The sequence below is a fragment of the Scardinius erythrophthalmus genome (assembly GCF_964197995.2).
Source record: "Scardinius erythrophthalmus genome assembly, chromosome: 16".
Taxonomy (NCBI): Eukaryota; Metazoa; Chordata; class Actinopteri; order Cypriniformes; family Leuciscidae; genus Scardinius; species Scardinius erythrophthalmus.
The window spans coordinates 26,485,337-26,504,029 of record NC_138236.1 but is presented as its reverse complement, the minus strand read 5'-3'; the positions used below and the strand labels follow the sequence as shown (position 1 = coordinate 26,504,029).

The following is an 18,693-nucleotide window of genomic DNA, read 5'->3' as shown; positions in this document are numbered from 1 at the left end:
CTGTAAACTGTTTTCGGCATTCCATCATTTCTAAAAGGGAAAAGTATTATCTCCATAAAACCTAGGAAACTGGGGTAGAGGATTCTGGAAATTACATATAGAAGTTTTCTGTAAAATTCAAAGAAAAATAGGAGACAGATTAGTTTTACTCTAGTCCCAAATGTACACTTCATCGCCCAAAGGTATTTATGTTTCAAGGATTTTTATAACTAATGTCTTCTCTAAGACAGTCTGCTGGTTCTTAAGCTATGAAAAATCTCAAATGAATATTAGAAATGTAAAATCACTTCACATAAAAATCCACCTCAAAATATAAAACGTCAAATGCTTGGCCCATCAAAGAAGCTTGTTTCTAAAAATATGCCTCAAATTCCAAACAGGCTTTGCTTTGGTAGATAAAAGTGGAGTGAGGAGGGAAAGAGAGGGTGAGGAGTGAGAGATAGATGGAGAAAAAAAATACATAATAAAACCAGATATGATATGTCAGCTTAAACTCTGATAAAATGTGTCGGCCACATGAAAGCCTCACTATCGTGGGGCATCTTTCCTGGTCATGCCCTCCGTCTGCAGGGTGCTATCTGGCTAAATAAGGTTCAGCAAAAACAAATCTAAAGGCAAAAAAGAGATTGCGAAACATTACGGAACCCAGGCGGCTTATTCCCCCCACCAAATTCAGACTTACTCTGTGGTTGTGCCGTATTTGAAATGTTTCGCAAAGTCCCCCCAGGAGCTAAAGATTATGAGTGATCTGGGGCCGGATTCACAAAACATTCTTAAGAATAAAATTCTTCCTAACTGCCATTTTCTTATTTTCTTACGTAAGAAAAAAGATAAGAATGTTTTGCATTACCAAAAACCTGGTTACACTTTATTTTAAGGTGTCATTGTTACAGTGTAATTATATATTTAAAGGGTTAGTTCACCCAAAAATGAAAATTATGTCATTAATGACTCACTCTCATGTCGTTCCAAGCCCGTAAGACCTCCGTTCATCTTCGGAACACAGTTTAAGATATTTTAGATTTAGTCCGAGAGCTTTCTGTTCCTCCATTGAAAGTCAATGGACGGCATACTGTTCACGTCCAGAAAGGCAATACAGACATCATCAAAGAAGTCCATGTACGTCACACGCATCACACATGACCAGCGTCGGCCTATAGTGAGCCTACGTGTGACGTACAACACAGACGCGCTACGCAGTTACACTACGTGAAATAGCTCGAGACCCAGAGAGAAGGAAATGAATAGTGGAATAAAGTCGTTATTTTTGTTTACTTTTTGCGCACAAAAAGTATTCTCGTCGCTTGATAAACTTAAGATTGAGCCACTGATGTCACATGGACTACTTTGATGATGTCTTTATTGCCTTTCTGGACATGGACAGTATGCCGTCCATTGACTTTCAATGGAGGAACAGAAAGCTCTCGGACTAAATCTAAAATATCTTAAACTGTGTTCCGAAGATGAACGGAGGTCTTACGGGCTTGGAACGACATGAGGGTGAGTCATTAATGACATAATTTTCATTTTTGGGTGAACTAACCCTTTAAGTACTGAGTAATATTAAGCAACTACATGTACTTATTATAGGGTTAGATTAGGATTAGGAATTGAAGTTTAGTTGCATGTAATTATGCATAATTTACTCTTATTACTACGGTAAGTACATGGACACTGTCAAATAAAGTGTTACCGAATTTTCTTAACTTTCTTCAGAAGATTTTCGTGAATTCGGCCCCAGATTACTTTCAAGATAATTACTTACAAAGCACTAAATGGTTTAGCTCCCCAGGACTTGAGCGAGCTCTTAACGCATTATAATCCTTCACGTCTATTGCAATCTCAAAATAATGCACGGCTGATCATACCCTAGATATCAAAATCAACTGCAGGAGTTAGATCCTTTTCCTATTTAGCACCTAAACTCTAGAGCAGTCTTCCATGTTGTTCTGGAAGCAGACATACTCAGTCAGTTTAAATCTAGACTAAAAACACATCTCTTTAACCTGGCATAGCCTACACATAACACATCATCAATTTCTATAATTCAAATCATGTAAAATGATGGCTGCATAAACTAGGTCAGCCGGAACCGGGAACACTTCCTAAAACACCCGGTGTACTGTTAGATCATAAGAAGAATGGCATCTACGCTAATGTTAGTCTCTTTGTTTATCCCGAGGTTCAGCCGGATCCAGATCAGATGACGAGGACCTCGCCCTAGACACGACAGCAACGCAGCCCTGAAGAGACCGTGTCAATATCCCCTGTAAAGCCCTCATCAACACGACAAACATTGTTTTCCTCTGCACAGATGAAAACGTTATCAAAATGATTCCCGTTCACACGGATCCGCGGAAACGACTAAAAACAGTGTATTATGCATGCCAGACAAGTAATTGGCGATGTCACTTTGTAAAGAAAGACTACGCGCCCGCGCACATACGCATTCAAACACGCAATACGAATGTGTGTCACCGTTTTCACAGATTCACGCTTTTGAAGTTTACACGGAGATGATAACGGTATCGCTTTCAAAAACGTGCACTTTGAAACCTACTTCAAAATTTGCGTTAACGCCACTGTCGACAGTGTCGAGTAAATGAACGGCCAGAACGCATTAAAAGTTTTCTGCTTTCAGTTGAAAACGGTCGTGTAAGCGTCGCCTGAGTTAATAACTAATGATATTTAGGCTACAACGGAAATGAATCAATTAAAAACGTACTGAAGCTGGAAAATGAAAATTTTCTTCTCGAGCTGCTGTGCAACCAAAACAATCTTTGTTGCATTCATTTCCAATTATCACTGTAAAGCTGTCTGAAACAATTGTAAAAAGTGCTATGAAGGAGACTTGACTTGACTTGACAATCCAATAAAATCTACAAATCTTACATTTTTTTAATTTGTGGTTTTACTCAGAAAAACATAACAGAAGTGAAATGGGTTGCAAATGTTTGATGTTTTATGTATTTTCACAGCGGTGCTCATTAACGGTGTAGCTGGCAATCTAGAGGGACAGATTTTAATGAATCCTCTGTGTAAATAAGAGATTTGTTATTTATAGGGATATACTCTACATGAATATAAGCAAGATATCTCTGTAAATAAAAGAGAAATCATATATATATAATGACAGATTTAGAGTCATTAATCTTAAAGTTGTTAAAGTTCGAAAACTTTTTCCAAATCATATGAAACAAACATGAGCATATTTTTAAGAACTTTCTGCCTATTTTTGTCCTTTTATTTGTCATGGACACTCTTCTTTGTCATTGACAAGTTATAATTATGCATTTTGATTACATAATACAATTCAGCACAAAAAGTACTCAGGATTCATAAGCAAATGGGTAAATGCCCCATAACCCAGCTGTTCCCACACTTCCTCTGTTTACAGCTTTCGCTGCTAGTATTCCATAACACAAGCTACTCCCACAGAGAGAGCACGGGAACATCTGCATCTTGTACATAAAACATCTGGCATAGATGTTTCTGTATTCTGGACAACAGAGGCACATCCATCTATGGGATTTACACAGGGCTAGGGACTCTCACGTCGACGCATTCCTCCAAAGACCTGCAGACAGCGGGTTAATCTGTCTGCGGTATGCAGGATCTGCTATGTCAACACACTGGCATGCCATGGAGAGAAACACCTAAGGAACCATTAATCACTTCAGGACTATATCCTCCCAGATGAGCTATGACAAAAACATTCACCTTCATCTGGACAGATTGACAGACAGCTTAAAGATTGCAAACTAAACAGACCTACACAACACTGATTGACAATGACAACGCTCCAGATTTAGAGCTGTTTTAATGAGAGTGGAACCCACATAAAACTGTGGACAGACATGGACAGGAAGCAAATATACCCAGTGTTACGTTTCTCTTTCGCAAAAAAAAAAAAAAAAAAAAAAGTCTGTACACTGTAAATACAGATGTGTTTCCGAAAGCACCCCCACAACAGATGAGAATACCACATGCCTCTGGCAGACACACTGCTCTTTTCAGATGCTAAATTGGTCTTCAGTATGGATAAACAACACTTGGACTGTTGGCTCATTTTCATAAGTAATTTTCCCTCGTGCTTTAATATATCATGACATTGTGATAGAATATTGTACCAAAAAGTGCAATTATCGTCTACTGCAGCTTTTGTGTACCCTCATTGCAGACATTTTCCACTTAAAAGTGAAGGAAATTCCCTATAGTTAAGATTAGCCTAAATCAAAGCGGCCACAATGCTGGTGAAAACTGTAAACTGACTTCTCTTAGGTATATTAATAGTTCTTTAGTGGTTTGCACTGTGGGGTCTAACTGGTACGTGTTATTCACACTTTCACTCAGACTACCACCTCTGCACAAAGTTTCCAACTCTCTATCTCTCTTTCTTTCTCATGTTTTATGACTTCCTGTTGCAGGATTCACACTAAAAGTGAATGAACAAGGTTGGCCAACATGAATGACACAGACAAAATGTCCATTCATCCAGACAGAGACAGAAGTGGGTGAATAGATAGATAGATAGATAGATAGATAGATAGATAGATAGATAGATAGATAGATAGATAGATAGATAGATAGATAGATAGATAGATAGATAGATAGATAGATAGATAGATAGATAGATAGATAGATAGATAGATAGATAGATAGATAGATTCCATTTGCTAAGCTAATTGAGGGGAACTGTTGGTAACAGAAATTCAAAGCTATTAGTTTCCATTCTGTGTTACACACACAGATAAACTGTCTGACAACATCCCTGTTTCATGACTTCCTCTGCCTGAGGTTGTATATATGCAGTCAGCACACAAATATTGTTCAGATACTGGCATTACTAGAAGCACACACAGGTGTTCAGAGTGGGAGTCTGTGTTTACGCCCATGAATGAGGTGTCAGCACAGTCATGCATCTGTCATAACATGTTGTCTTGGCAATGGGTACAGTTTATGTTTGGTTACATCATATTACGCTGACATTATTTTGTGGAACGGCACAATAAGAAAGGTCGTAATAATCTGTTACCAACAGTTAGTCCCTAACAGTAAAATGTTACATGGTGCTATTTATCCAAGAGGCAGCTGGTTTTTTTTTCTTGTTTTTCACCCCCTTTAATTTAATGGTAATTGGTTGAATTCAGCAGTTATGCAATTACATTTTGGCTGTTTCAAAGTTAGACCATACAGTTGTGGCTTTGGATCAGGCTATGAGGACTCAAGGCTCCACATTATGAGAATCCTCACTGTTGAGGAATTGAAACCTGAAATACGTTCGAAACGGCATGAAAAGAAATGAAACAAGGAATGAAAACCAATGGGGAACCACTTATTGTCATTTTCATATTAATTTCATTAGTTCTAAGAATCATGGAATATATAAACTTCTGATTTTGAAAACATGTTAGTGTTACAAGTACAGCATTAATATTCCATTCATTCCCTCTATAGATATAATGTTGAAATAAAATTTCATCTTTTGAAACAGATTGGCTAATACTTAAATAAGGCTGAACAGACTATTTACTCACTATGAATGATTAGCACTGATAAAACTGTAGATGTGGTGCAACTTGTTGGATCTCAGGGTCAAACTGAAGAGTAAACTCATTGCCAAGGTTAATAAAGGATAGGGAAAAAGACCTTATTTCAGGACGTTCTGAAAACACGAGGGCAGTTGCTTCACTCACACAACAAATCAATAAACAGGGTATTAGAACAACTGTGCAAAAGCTTTCAACAATTCCAAACATCTTCCAGTAAAATTACACTGCGGTGGCTTGATTTTATTGCTTCTTTGTAATGGGCTTCATCACAGTTGAAAGCTAAAGGTAATTAACACATACAGATCTGCGCCCTGAAGCAACCTGCAAATTTGCTTGACAGCACTTTGAAAGCAGTGTTGCTATTGGGAATCGATGTGCTGCGTTCGTTGCTTTGCAGTCTAGTTCGCACACAGAATAAAAAAAAGTTGCCGCCTTAAATTTCTAAGTACAGTCAACTTGGATATTTAAGTCATTTCAACTTAAATCACATGAGTTGAATCTGGTTGAACTTATAAAAAAAGTTGAAAACCGCTTAACTTAATTTGATGAGTTAAAGCAATGTAAAAACATATGTTGTCATAACTTATTGATCATATTATTTTGTACAGTGAGGAACAATCCCTGATAAGCAGGAATTTAAATTCTTCCCATAAACCAAATCCCATTGTTCTCGTCAATGGCTCAAAGCTCTGAAACTGAACCAAGACTAATCTGAATTTGATTTGCGACACACAGTGGTTTTCAGTTTCAGAACTGAAATAAGTCGACTCAACTGGATTTCTAGAGTAAAACTGGCTGAGAAATTAAGTTCTCTCAGGAGGAGATTAGGGTTCATTTGCTGGTTGTCTCAGTGAGACACTGAATATGAGCTCCAGAAGACCAATACATAGTGACATTGAACTTCACTTTTAAATATAAAGGTTCCAAAAAGGGTTTTTGACAGCGATGCCATAGAAGAACCATTTTTGGTTCCCCCAAAGAACCTTTCAGTCAACAGTTCTAAAAAGTTTATTTTTTTCTTAATGTGAAGAACATTTAAAAAAATCTTAAGAACCCTTTTCCACCTTTTGTGGAATGAAAAGATTCCATGAACGTTAAAGGTTCTTCATGGAACCATCAAAGCCAATAAAGAACCTTTATTTTTAAGAGTGTTCGAGTGACTCTTCTGAGATCGAAATGCAATTGTCATTAGAGTACTCTGTAGCCTAACTTTCTCAGGGATCTCTTTAAGATTGTTTTATTTTTATTATTTTTTAGAAGTTTGGACATCTGTGTAAAAGGATGAGCATTATCACGTTAATATCTACTACATAACATCATCATGCTGGTGTTACAACAATCTCATAATATGATCAAGATGGGCTTTACAGGTTTCCCAAGACCAAGTTGACACTTTTTCTGAAGCAAAAGATGCATGTTAAGAATCAATTAAACAGTATAAAATAAGCAACATAATGCATTATGTCTGTCGTAACAACTCCACACAATATGTTTATCATTATATGTCACATAGGAAGAATGTAGGCTACAGCATCAAATAGTAGATCGGCGCACAAAACAACATGAACTCGGCTCAAACTCACCTTGTCGCTGGACAAGAAGACAGCTGCTGAAAGTGTCAGGAATATCCAAATGTTCCTCATTATTCCCCTTAAAGAAGTCTTTCGGAAAGAATTCGTGGATGGCACTCGTCTGCGCTCCTTAAACCAGCTTCTCTCTTCGGTCTCTTTTACAGTTTCACCTAAAACACAAACGCAAGATCCTTTTCGAGAGATGTTTGGCGTTTTGATCCACCTGATCAAACTTCTCTTTTGCCTTTCCAAACGGGAACTATTGAGAGAGTGTTGATGCGATGTTGATGTCTCGGGTCCATGTGAGGCTGCGAGGGAGGGAGAGAGAGAGAGAGAGAGAGAGAGAGAGGGGGGGGGGGGGTATGTTAGACGGGGAAGGATTTTTGCGTCACACTTGATTAATAGGACTTGGACCAGACTGACATGTCTGAACATCATTTTGTCGTAATTTCCGGCAGTAAACGTGCCTGTGTGCAGCTCACTCAATGGGATAGACAGACTCCAGCAAAATGAACAGCTTCGATATTGGAAAATTTGCTGTGCCCCCTAGTGAGCCCCGGCCCACTGCTTTAAAACAACTAGAAACCATCTAACATCTTACATAAATGATGTACTGTCAATCAAAATTTCAATTACAAAGCCATTACAGGCAGTGCTACAAGTTTAATAAAATGTACTGCTTATCATAGTTAATATTGTTTAGTTTATTTGCTTGTAACAGCTGTTGCTGTAATCACATGGTAATCAGCCACTAATGTCATTAACAAAGATACAAAATGGCAAAGATTCTGAAATCTTCTTAAGAGATCCTAAATTAGTTATGTTTTACAGAGTAGTAACAATAACAGTCCTATTGTATTTTAGCTCAAACTATGGTTGTTGTTTAATCATCGTCATTTCTGGGTGTAAGTAATGCATTATTAAGTCATTAATTACTTTAAGTTAAAAGTGATTACTCTTAATTTTCTGTAATTTAATAGTTACTTGTGATGTAAATTAGTACACACAAAAATGAAAATTGTCCCATAATTTACTCGCCCTCAAGCCAGGTGTATATGACTTTATCTTTCAGCCAAACACAATGAGTTATTGATATAGTTATTGAGTTATTGATAGTTATTGAGTTATGAGATATTAAAATATCACGGCTCTTCCAAACTTTATAATGGGAGCGAAAAGTAACTTAGATTTTGAAGCCCAAAAAAGCACATCCATCCATCATAAAAGCAATCCATACGGCTCCAGGTGGTTAATAAATGCCTTCTTCAGTGAAGCGATGCGCTTTTGTAAGAAAAAGATCCATATTTATAACTTTATAAACTATAATCTCTGGATTCCGGTAACAGCCGTACGCAAGTTTCATATCTATCCTTGTATTTTACAACTGGTCAAGGTTAATGTGGGAATTAGAACATCATTTATAATAAGTAATGCGATACTTTAGTAATTAGTAAAGTAGCCTATAAGATAAAATTAGCTTGTAGCTAATTCATGACTTTTTAGAGTAACTTACCCAACATTGGTTATTTTTAAGAAAATGTAATAAAATCCTTTTAAAACACGTTTAATCTTTTACTGTACATTGTATTATTTTCAGTTTTCATTATATGAAAGATAATGTCCGTAATATCACCTTCTGGGACATACAACCTATCTGAGTGAATATTTTCTGAGTGGGAGTTTGTCTCCCCCTGCTGTTCTGCTCGATATAAGCACACAAAATACAAGCACACTTAGTGCATTACACACTACTTTTATTGAGCGCTTTTATGCAAATAGAGGTTCAGAGCATTTTAATTAAAAATCAAACTTTGAATAATGTATACACGAGTGCTTTAGTGCTGCAAAAACATCAGATTTTTTATTCTAAATCCCTAAAATAAAGAACACAACAAATACAAGTTTTTAATGTTTTATTAAACATATATTCATAAACATCTGTTTTTTAAAGGGTAACGAGGGAATCTGAGTTAGTGGCAGATAATTTTGCTCTTTGAAAGTATGTCAGACACTTTACAGTCAATAAAAGATATCGGATCATTATGTCATTAAAATATTCACAACAATAAATAGTGGGATTATACCAAAATATACTGCAAGACAAATGTCACGTAGCAAGATAAAAACTGTCAACATGATACCACATAGGACCTGAATGGTTAAATGTGATTTTAAATTAGACTGAGGTGTGCAGGGTGAAAAATACAGCATCATTCGGAGATACTAGAGTCACACTATCATCTAATTCCAGGTTTAACGTCTGTTCCTTTTAAGGTGCCAATATGGTTTTTCCTCCAAACAGGGGGAATCTGTCAAAAGACAAAAAAAAAAAAAAAAAAGTTACAATCATCACTATAAAGTTGTAGAGCTGTTGCAAAGTACACATGGAGTATTGTATTACGCACAGGAGGCGGAGAGCTGGTCTCTAAGTGTCGGCCCAGAAAAGAGAGAAGTCTTCTCCAGATTAGTCCACTGCCCAGGAACATGAACCCGGTCACTAACCAAAACACACGTGGGTCCTACACACACACACAAATCAGTGTGGGTCGATAAACAACATGTTCTCAGTCAGACAGATACTCTCAGTCTGTTGGAAAGACTTCGGGAGTTTAAAGCGTCATCTGATTGGTTGAATTCTACAGTATTTCCGGGAAACTGTTAGACATTCTTTAAACTAAGCCGGTGTGTTGACAACTGACAATGAGTGCTTACAAGGATCTATAAAATACTGGACTTTCAAAAGTATGTTAAATATGTGAAGTCTGCGGTATAGACTCTTTAAAAAGTGTCCAAGAGTTTAATGTAGGGACATCGACTTTACATTTTCACACGACTGGTTGCTTTATATGTCAGTTATACAGCCTCTTGGCAGTCCTTGGTCAATGAAAGCTGTTATGGAGTTCAGAGCTTCTGCCGTCAGTCTGCGAGACTGTCAGATTGATAACACTGCACACAATGCTGGCTATAACACTGAAGTAAAACGGTACACAGTAATAAAACGGTAAACTGTAGAAAAGCGGTACCAACCTCTTCAAAGGAAGATTCTAAATTCATTCCAAAAGCCACACCCATCAGACCAAATAAGGAGAGGGAGAAGGTTCCCATGGTGAGCTGGAGGTTCAGGCGCATCATGACATTCCGATGGCTAAAGACAATTTAAGGCAAGACCACGCAGGTGAATATGGGAACTAATCGATATCACCATACTTCCCCCAGTTGATAAATCACAGTACATTAAAAAAAAAGTTTTGTATTACAAATTTTCAATGTTAAAATTAAATATGCAAAGAATGCATTATCTAATTAAGCTGGCAATAATTTGCATACATTCTTCAGAACTGAAATTTTAATATTGGATGAAGCCAGGTTCAAAATTCTTGTTTCATTTTGATGACGTATTACAGTTAAAGGTTTTTATAGAGGTAATTTTGGAAATCTTTTTTTATCACTGCTGGGGAAAAAACATGTTCACCATGTTTTTAGGGATAAAATGTAATATGAATCAGGTGAATGGTATTTGGACAAACCTTACAAAGCATGTAAGTGCTGCTGAAGGGGAGATTTCTGGAAGAAAAATGCCTTTAAAAGACATGCATTGTAATGAAATCTACAGACACAAATAGATAAAGTGTAATAAAATAACATTAAAATGCGTATTCTGGATGTGCACTTTCTACAAGTCTGAAAGAAGACAAGTACCCCCCCCCCCCAAATTTCTCTGTACTATACGTCTTTTTAAATGTCTCAATTACAGTAGGCCTATAGATAAAAGTTATGATATTTGTGGCTTTAAAACATTATTTTATAAATTAAATATAAATAAACCTGACGTTACATGACTGGATAGTGTCGAATTGCACAAACACATTCACACCACTATGATCAGATGCTTTCTTAACTGCTGTTTTCTCACTGCTGTCATTTTTGTTGTACGTTTATTTTGTTATTGAGAGGAAAATGCACAGCACATATTTACATATTCGTCTAAATGGCACTCGCATCTGTGTGAATGGTGTTGGGGAGTTTGGTATTTCAAACTTCTTTTTCAAAAAACGAAAAAGAACTTCGCTGTTAGTAGGCTATATCACACAATTAAAGCAACAAGGAACTTTTCCTCTTTGGTCGCCCTACAGGTTAGAAGCGGAATTGTCCATTACCGCTGTCGTGAACAATTTTGCCGCCCGCAGCCTACCGTCGCACACTCGCTGTTTATCCAGCACCGGCTTTGAATGAACAATGTCCACAGACAAGGTAGAGTATGTTGCATGATTTCATGAAAGTATGATGTATTGCGACATTAGAAACGCCAAATACGTCTCATTCGAACTACAGAAACGCGACCCGGTTTGGCAAACTTGCATAGTGTGGTTATAGCAGATATAGGGCTGCAAAGCGAATCCAGAAGTACCTTTCACCCTGTTATCGACTTGATGAACCACTGATACGATTTTGGAAACATTATTTTAAGGTTTAAAATGCTACTTAGTGTTGCTTTAATCTTTGCTAACTCAGTTTCTCCACACTCCCTTTCAATATCCTCTACTTCTTCGTTCTTAACTTTGATGTTTACTGTGCATTTAGGCTATGTATACGGTATAACTTCATAAAAACAATATTTGAACTCCATAACCATGTACCTATTGAAAAATTTCACATATTCTCGAACCAGCATATCAGAAAGAGCATTCTGGGATGAGCTAGAGGAGCGGAATCCTTAGAAATATCCCCGCTTCGCTCACACGCTCCGACTGTGACATATGCACAGTCTCTTGATGTGTATTGCATCATGAGGTACAGCCCTAGAGCAGTCAAAAATGGCGTTATAGAAGATGTGGTTGCCGCTGGCGTACCTATCCAGGTTAATGAAGATGACGCTTTCAGAGTCATCGATGAGGTCCTTCAGCTCTCTGGCTTTGTTACCAAGCTCCTCTGCTTGCATGAAGTAATTCTCCAGCAGTAACTCCATCTCTTCAGCGTGATCTATACCCAGACTACTCTCCTCACTGGCTCCATGTGAACACATACCCACATACAAACACAGGCACACCAGCAGATAAAAGACCCACACAACAATTATCAGATATTTACACTGACACCAAGAATATTTGTGTACATGTAAATGTGTTGCTATGAAGTTGAATTCTGTGATGTGTCACCTACAACACTTGCGGGTCGCTCCACTTGGTGACACAGAGTTCATCTATCAGTTCATCCTCATCCAGGATTTTTAGCAGACTCTCTTTAAACATTCTAATGTCCGTCTCTAGCTCTGAAAGGCTGCAGGGAGATAAAAAGCCTGTTTTTTTTTTCTCTCAAAGAAAATGATAGATCATGCTACTTCAAAGATTCCACTCTAAAAGAAATGACTTTAAAATCATTTTCTACCACACAGAGAACATATAATCTAATAATAATGAGATGTGAGAATATTCATCACAGAAAAACTCAATTTCGCCATGCCATTTTTTCCCAACATCGGGCAGCCCTATTTAGATACTATCAGAGACTGTTCAATATCTTTTTATTAACCCTAGTGATGAGCAAAACTACATATTTTCAAAACTGACAAGACAACTTGGAAGCCACAAATACCACAAAAACTATCAAAGACTTAAGCGCAAACACAGCAAGCATTCTCCTTCGAATCACCACCACAAAAATAGTAAAAGAAAAACTAGATAAACTCACTAGGGGACATTACTAACAACCTAATCAGCTGTTATACGGTCGAGTCGACTATCCTGACTCATCCCTAATTAACACAAGAAAAACACAACAAAACAATCATTTTAGAACTCTGGATAAGCTTAATAGCAATTACCCCTTCATATTATGTACTAGCGATCTTTCATTAAGATTAGCTAATAAGAAAGTAAGGTTCTTAATTGTGTAGTTAAATGCCTCTTGCACTTGGGAACAAAATGTTCTAAACAACAACATGGCTAGGGAAAGGCTTTTAGAGCAGCTTTTTAATGAAGTTAATGAACTCACCTCTTGCTATTAAGCAGGAGCAAATGGAGTTTGCTTCGGTCGGCAGAGAGGAGCTTTGGGTCGACCAACGACTCCAGACAATCCAGAACCTGAGGCTGAACTTCATTCAGTCGCATCTGCAGCAAATTCACCTGTGCCAAAACACATGCTTACCCATATAAACATGCAACAACACATGATTACACATACAAACATGGACAAATAATCAAGTAGACACAGAGACCAAGAACAAAAACATAGACAAAGATCAGACTGCGGCACGAAACAACTCCACACTAGCCATGATGATCCCCAAATACCACTAACAAACTCAGTCATGTAGAGCTGGTAAGTCCCGCCCCTTCCGCTAACCCCACTGGACCTCTAGGTTGAAAAATCGTCAATGCAAGTGAATGGGAGAAAATAATTATTTTCTGGTCCCGTTTGAATTGTGCCATGAATGTGAACATATGTTGTCTGTGAATTTTTTATATATTTTTTCGTGTAAAGAATGCTACAATTTAGCGGGTAGAAGTTTGATACGGTTAGACTTTGTGTGAGAGCACTTTGTGGACTACAACTCTTCGCTGCTTTCGACGCGTTTGAAACGTCACCACCACCACTCGCACACGGACACTAGCTCACGGATCCCGCTAAACATGGCTGTGTCTTTGGTGCACTTCACCGCCTTCTTTCAGGGAGAGGACAAAATCGTTGAGGTTGGCGAAAACCACGGGTAAGTCAACTTTATGGGGTGACGTCACATAGGCGACATATAGTCTTTCTCGTCATGTCTTTTCCACAACTGCTAGCCGAAGAATCATACCATATACTGTCAAACTCGTAACATGAAAAATTATATAAAAAATTCACAGACAACATATGTTCATGGCACAATTCAAACAGGACCAGAAAATAATTATTTTCTCCCATTCACTTGCATTGACGATTTTTCAACCTAGAGGTCCACTTGGGGTTTTACGGAAGGGGCGGGACTTACCAACTCTATATATTTTATGATACATAGATTATGATCACAATATTTTTTATGCTTTTTTTAAAAAGTCAATTACACTCACCAAAGCTGCATTTATTTGATCAAAAATACAGTAAAAACTATAATATTGTGAATTTTTTTTACACATAATATAACTGATTTTCATTTCAATATATTTTCACATTTAATAATAAAAAAAAGCTGATTTTTTTTTTTTTTTTTTTTTTGCTGCCATTACTTCGGTCACACAATCCTTCAGAAATCAGTCTAATATTGTAATTTAGTGAATCATTATTAACAGTATTGAAAACAGATTGTTTTGTGCAAACAGTGTTTTTTTACAGAATTCTTAGATAAACAAAGTTAAAAAGAACAGCATTTATTTGAAAAAGAAATATTTTGTAAAATATTGAATATATTTACTGTACCTTTTGATCAATTTAACTCATCCTTGCAGAATAAAAGTATTGATTTCTTTCTTCTTTTTTTAAACCTTATTGAGCCCAAATTTTGAACGGTAGTGTATTACCATGTTGTTATTGTTTTGATTGTTTTGTGCAAACAGTGTTTTTTTACAGAATTCTTAGATAAACAAAGTTAAAAATAACAGCATTTATTTGAAAAAGAAATATTTTGTAAAATATTGAACATATTTACTGTACCTTTTGATCAATTTAACTCATCCTTGCTGAATAAAAGTATTGATTTCTTTCTTCTTTTTTTAAACCTTATTGAGCCCAAATTTTGAACGGTAGTGTATTACCATGTTGTTATTGTTATTGTTATTTATTTATTTATTAAAAAAAAATTTAAACACTCACCCTGTGTTGTAGAATGGCTTCCAGAGCTCTGAACTCAAAGGGCAGGGAGTAAGTAGCCAAATTTCCATCTCCCGCCAACTGTGGCCCAAGTTCTAACACTAGCCATTTCTCCAGGCCAAGACCACGGAAATCCAGCACCAGCAAACACTCCGGGGTGACCACTGCCTTCATGGACTACACATAAAAAAAAAAGGAGAAAAAAAACTTTTTATACTTCAAAAAAATAAATATTCAATTTCCACAGACAAATGAGTTTTCATCTTTAGAATATTTATTGTATTTGGTATTAAAGGGTTACTTCAGGATTTAGCATTAAGCTTTGTATTAGTAGAAAACCTGTAGTATTTTCGAATTACCATGCTTTCCCCCCTCATATCCCCCTGAGAGGAGAGATTTATGTATTTTTTGTCTGGAAAAAATCCTCCGATGACGCAAAAATCGTCATTTTGCGTCATCGGAGGCTAAAGACTACAGCCAGTAGATGGCGTTGTTCCGCATGTTTTCAGCCCGCCCATAGAGGGAGGGATCTCACTCACAGAATGTACACAGTGTCAGCCGTCTTTCTTTGGAAGCTAAGCTAGCAGGCTCTTGTTCTGTGGAGAAAGCTGAATAATAGGAGAAAGCTGAGTAAGTAGGGGTTACCATCTTCCTTTTCCCGGACTTGTCCGGCGGGCGAGACTGTTAAAAATGTCCGGGATTCGGCTTTTGCGTTCTGCTGTCGCCATTCATTGTTTACATGCACACCTCTCGTTTCAATCTAACTGAATTAATTCCGATCGGTGAATCTGACTGTAGTGTTTACATGAACACTAAACAAGTGATCGGTTGATGTGCGTTTTAACATTGCTAAGAAAATTCCCGCTCCTCCGTGAGAGATGCGAGACCCGGCGCGTCTCAGTAATGAAGCCACCGGCCTCGCGCTGTTCTCCCGCGGCCGTCAGCCTCGTCCTGCTCGCCACAGTAAACATGATGAATGGTGACTGTAGAACGCAAAAGCCGAATCCCGGACATTTTGGGTCTCTAAATCCCTGGCAAACTCATCACTTACTTAGGCTAGCCTTGTTGTTTTCAACTGTGCTCTCTTACCGGTAGGCGTGGCCTCCTAAGGCAGCGAAGCAAGTGCATTCTGGGAATTGTTGTCTTTCATCCACATAAGCCAAAAATACATTTTCTGGCTTTTCTCAGTCTAGAAAGCTCCAAATTCAAAAATTTCTCCACATTTCTTCTACTTAAATGACCTATTTTAAATACACATTCATCTTCCCAGAGGTGAAGTATCCCTTTAAGTATAAGATAAAGATCATCTTTTATGTTTATGAAACAATCTTCAGAAGCTGCGAGTGCGATGACGTGTGTCGATACCTCCATGCGTATGATGATGGCATTGTTCCGGGCCGTAATACTTGTTAAGTGCTGGAATCTCAGATCTCTCGCCTGCAAACTAAGCTCCTGATACAACTCAGTCTTCTTCTTTTCTAGAGAACAGAATAAGAGCCAGATCCATCGATAAAAATTTCAAATATTTGGCCATAAAACACTAATGAACAAAATAAAGACAGGAGGATGCTCTCTCTCTATCTCTCTCATTCAAACAGGGTTGATAAACCAAATTACAAAATACACAATTTAACATAAAATATTCTGTTATAAATATAATTTAAAAATATAACTTATAATAATTAACATTTCTTGGGTCAAATGAAAAGGAACTAACATCATACCAAAATCTGGAACATACAGTAAGTTTGTGAAAAGCATCCCACTCACCAAATGATGTCACATTCCCATCACGCTCAAATTTCATCTGTTGAATGAGAACGCAAATTAGTAAAGGTGAGTGAATGACCTTCTAATCATGACGGCCCGGTTTCACAGACAGGGCTTAGATTAAGCCAGGATAAGGCCTTAGTTCAGGCTCTTATAGCATTGTCACTGACGTATTTTAAGATGTGTCAGAGCAAGTTACTTTCAGCTCAAACATGCATTTTAGTCTGGAACTAGCTTAAGCCTCGTCTGTGAAACGGAGGGATACAGTGTGTGATTAACACTAAAAGATGCTAAATGTTTGGCGTACCACAACAAACACTGGAGCAACGCTAGACAGGGCTGCCTGGGACGCGTCTGTGGCTCTTTGGCGACAGGAGAAGTCTGGCAACAGAAGTAAATGTGTTCCTCGTGCTGTGCCACAGGGTCCCTGAGCTCTCAGCAGAAGAGTGCTGTGGTGTGTCCGTCCACACGCTGCTGTAAGAGGGCGTCTGAAAGATGATCTCGAGCACTTCACGGGTCTCCATGTCCAGCATTTCATCGACACTTTTCTCAGACTCTCTCGACACACAGACCGCAAACATGGCTCCATATTTTAAAACGCTTGAGTTAAAAGTCCATTTTACCCCGACACACAGGTGAGGTTACTGTGCGATATGACACACTAGCTTTGGCCTTACTATAACTCCATTGAAACCCGATTATGTTGCTATTATGTATTAGTTGTCAAAGTAAAGAACACCATCTCCGAAATCCCGGTTATAAAAATGAAGGAAGAAAGAACCCTCCCGGTGTGATGTATTTAGCTGTCCTGCAAACTCGCAACCGCAGGTATCTCCGCTTTACTATTAGCTCGTAATGTATTTGGTATACGAGCACATAAGTGCAGGAAAAGTTCAGCGAGTTGCTGACTTTATCAACAGTGGCTGAACGGCATGTTTTCGGAAACTGTTGATGACGTGAGGCATGCGTACAGCACGCGCTCGCTGTCGCTCCCAATGGGCGGCAGTTATGTGTGGTGACGTCACGCACGAAGCCGTTAAAGAGATAGTTCACCAGAAAATAAAAATTCTGTCATCATTTACTCACCCTTATGTTGATCCAAAATTGTATGAGTTTCTTTGTTCTGTTGAACACAAAATAATATATTTTAAAGACTATTGGTAACCAGACTGTTGACGGTAAAAAAATATTAGTACCCATTTTCAAAAATAAATTGACATTTTATTTCTTTATTTCTTTCTTTATTTAGAATTCCGTTGCTGCAAATATTAAGTTAAATACTGTCTGTTGTATATTATTATATTATATTATAGCCTATTATATTATTATAAAAACAACGACGACAAAGGTCTTGAATGTACAGTTAATTTATTTATTTTGCTAGCAAATTTTCAATAGCACACATTCGCATGCATAAGTTATTTTTTGAATGAATTTATGCTACAGTGCAAACTTTGTTTGGTTTTGTACTAGTTGCCTATTTATGTTCCATAAGATATCTTTAAAAAGCTGCATGTTCCCTGGATCAAGAAATAACTTTCATAATGAACTTTATAAACACATTCTTTTACATTAAAGACTTAACAATTTAACTTATCTTCTCTGCATTTAACTAAACTTTACTAATCTTCTCTGCATTACTCCTCTTCAGCTTCCTATAGTGATATAATAAACATTGTTTGTATATTACAAATATTGCTGGGTCTTTGATGTAGTGCTTTTTTTTGTAAGCGTCTGTCAAATGCATAAATGTAAACAATAAATTGTTTTTGTGTGTGTATTTTGCTTGTGCATCTCTTTTTATTATTTACTTATTTGCCTTTTAATTAATTTAAAAAAAAATGTGGGGGTGGACTCAGCCGTAATGTTTGAGAAGGGAGTGATATTTTGGCATTACTGGATGTTTTTTAACATAAGAAGTCACAAGCGCAGATTCTCATTGCGGCCACAGGATGGCGCTCTCCGCATTCATCCCAATCAACCCTGCCCAGTATCCACAAATACAGTATACTACG

General features: G+C 37.4%; 2 protein-coding genes across 2 annotated transcripts in view; both read right to left on the bottom strand.

The window, feature by feature from the left end:
- LOC308704726 (syndecan-2-A-like) overlaps positions 1-7,425 on the bottom strand; it is a 29,636-nt gene extending 22,211 nt beyond the window's left edge. Inside the window, exon 1 of the mRNA XM_081389235.1 lies at positions 7,136-7,425. Within this exon, the coding sequence (XP_081245361.1) occupies positions 7,136-7,195 (60 nt within the window). The 5' untranslated portion in view covers positions 7,196-7,425. The remainder of the gene's footprint in view (positions 1-7,135) is intronic.
- A 1,596-nt stretch (positions 7,426-9,021) lies between these two features.
- mrs2 (magnesium transporter MRS2) lies at positions 9,022-17,660 on the bottom strand. The gene is made up of 10 exons (XM_081389232.1): positions 16,986-17,660; positions 16,679-16,715; positions 16,274-16,386; positions 14,912-15,085; positions 13,115-13,245; positions 12,284-12,400; positions 11,974-12,126; positions 10,151-10,268; positions 9,529-9,642; positions 9,022-9,432 (listed from the first exon to the last, which is right to left on the bottom strand). Exons 1-10 carry the CDS (start codon positions 17,265-17,267, stop codon positions 9,361-9,363), a joined length of 1,311 nt encoding a protein of 436 aa, XP_081245358.1. The 5' UTR covers positions 17,268-17,660; the 3' UTR covers positions 9,022-9,360.
- Positions 17,661-18,693: the final 1,033 nt, after the last annotated feature.

What these genes read in the sequence shown, in the direction of transcription:
- mrs2 (XM_081389232.1), bottom strand. Translation starts at nt 17,267, where the DNA reads ATGGAGCCATGTTTGCGGTCTGTGTGTCGAGAGAGTCTGAGAAAAGTG. An exon ending in TGGAGCGACCCGCAAGTGTT is followed by an intron (nt 12,127 to 12,283) that starts GTAGGTGACACA and finishes ACATGGAGCCAG; the next exon opens with TGAGGAGAGTAGTCTGGGTA. An exon ending in ATCTTCATTAACCTGGATAG is followed by an intron (nt 10,269 to 11,973) that starts GTACGCCAGCGG and finishes AATTGTCTTTAG; the next exon opens with CCATCGGAATGTCATGATGC.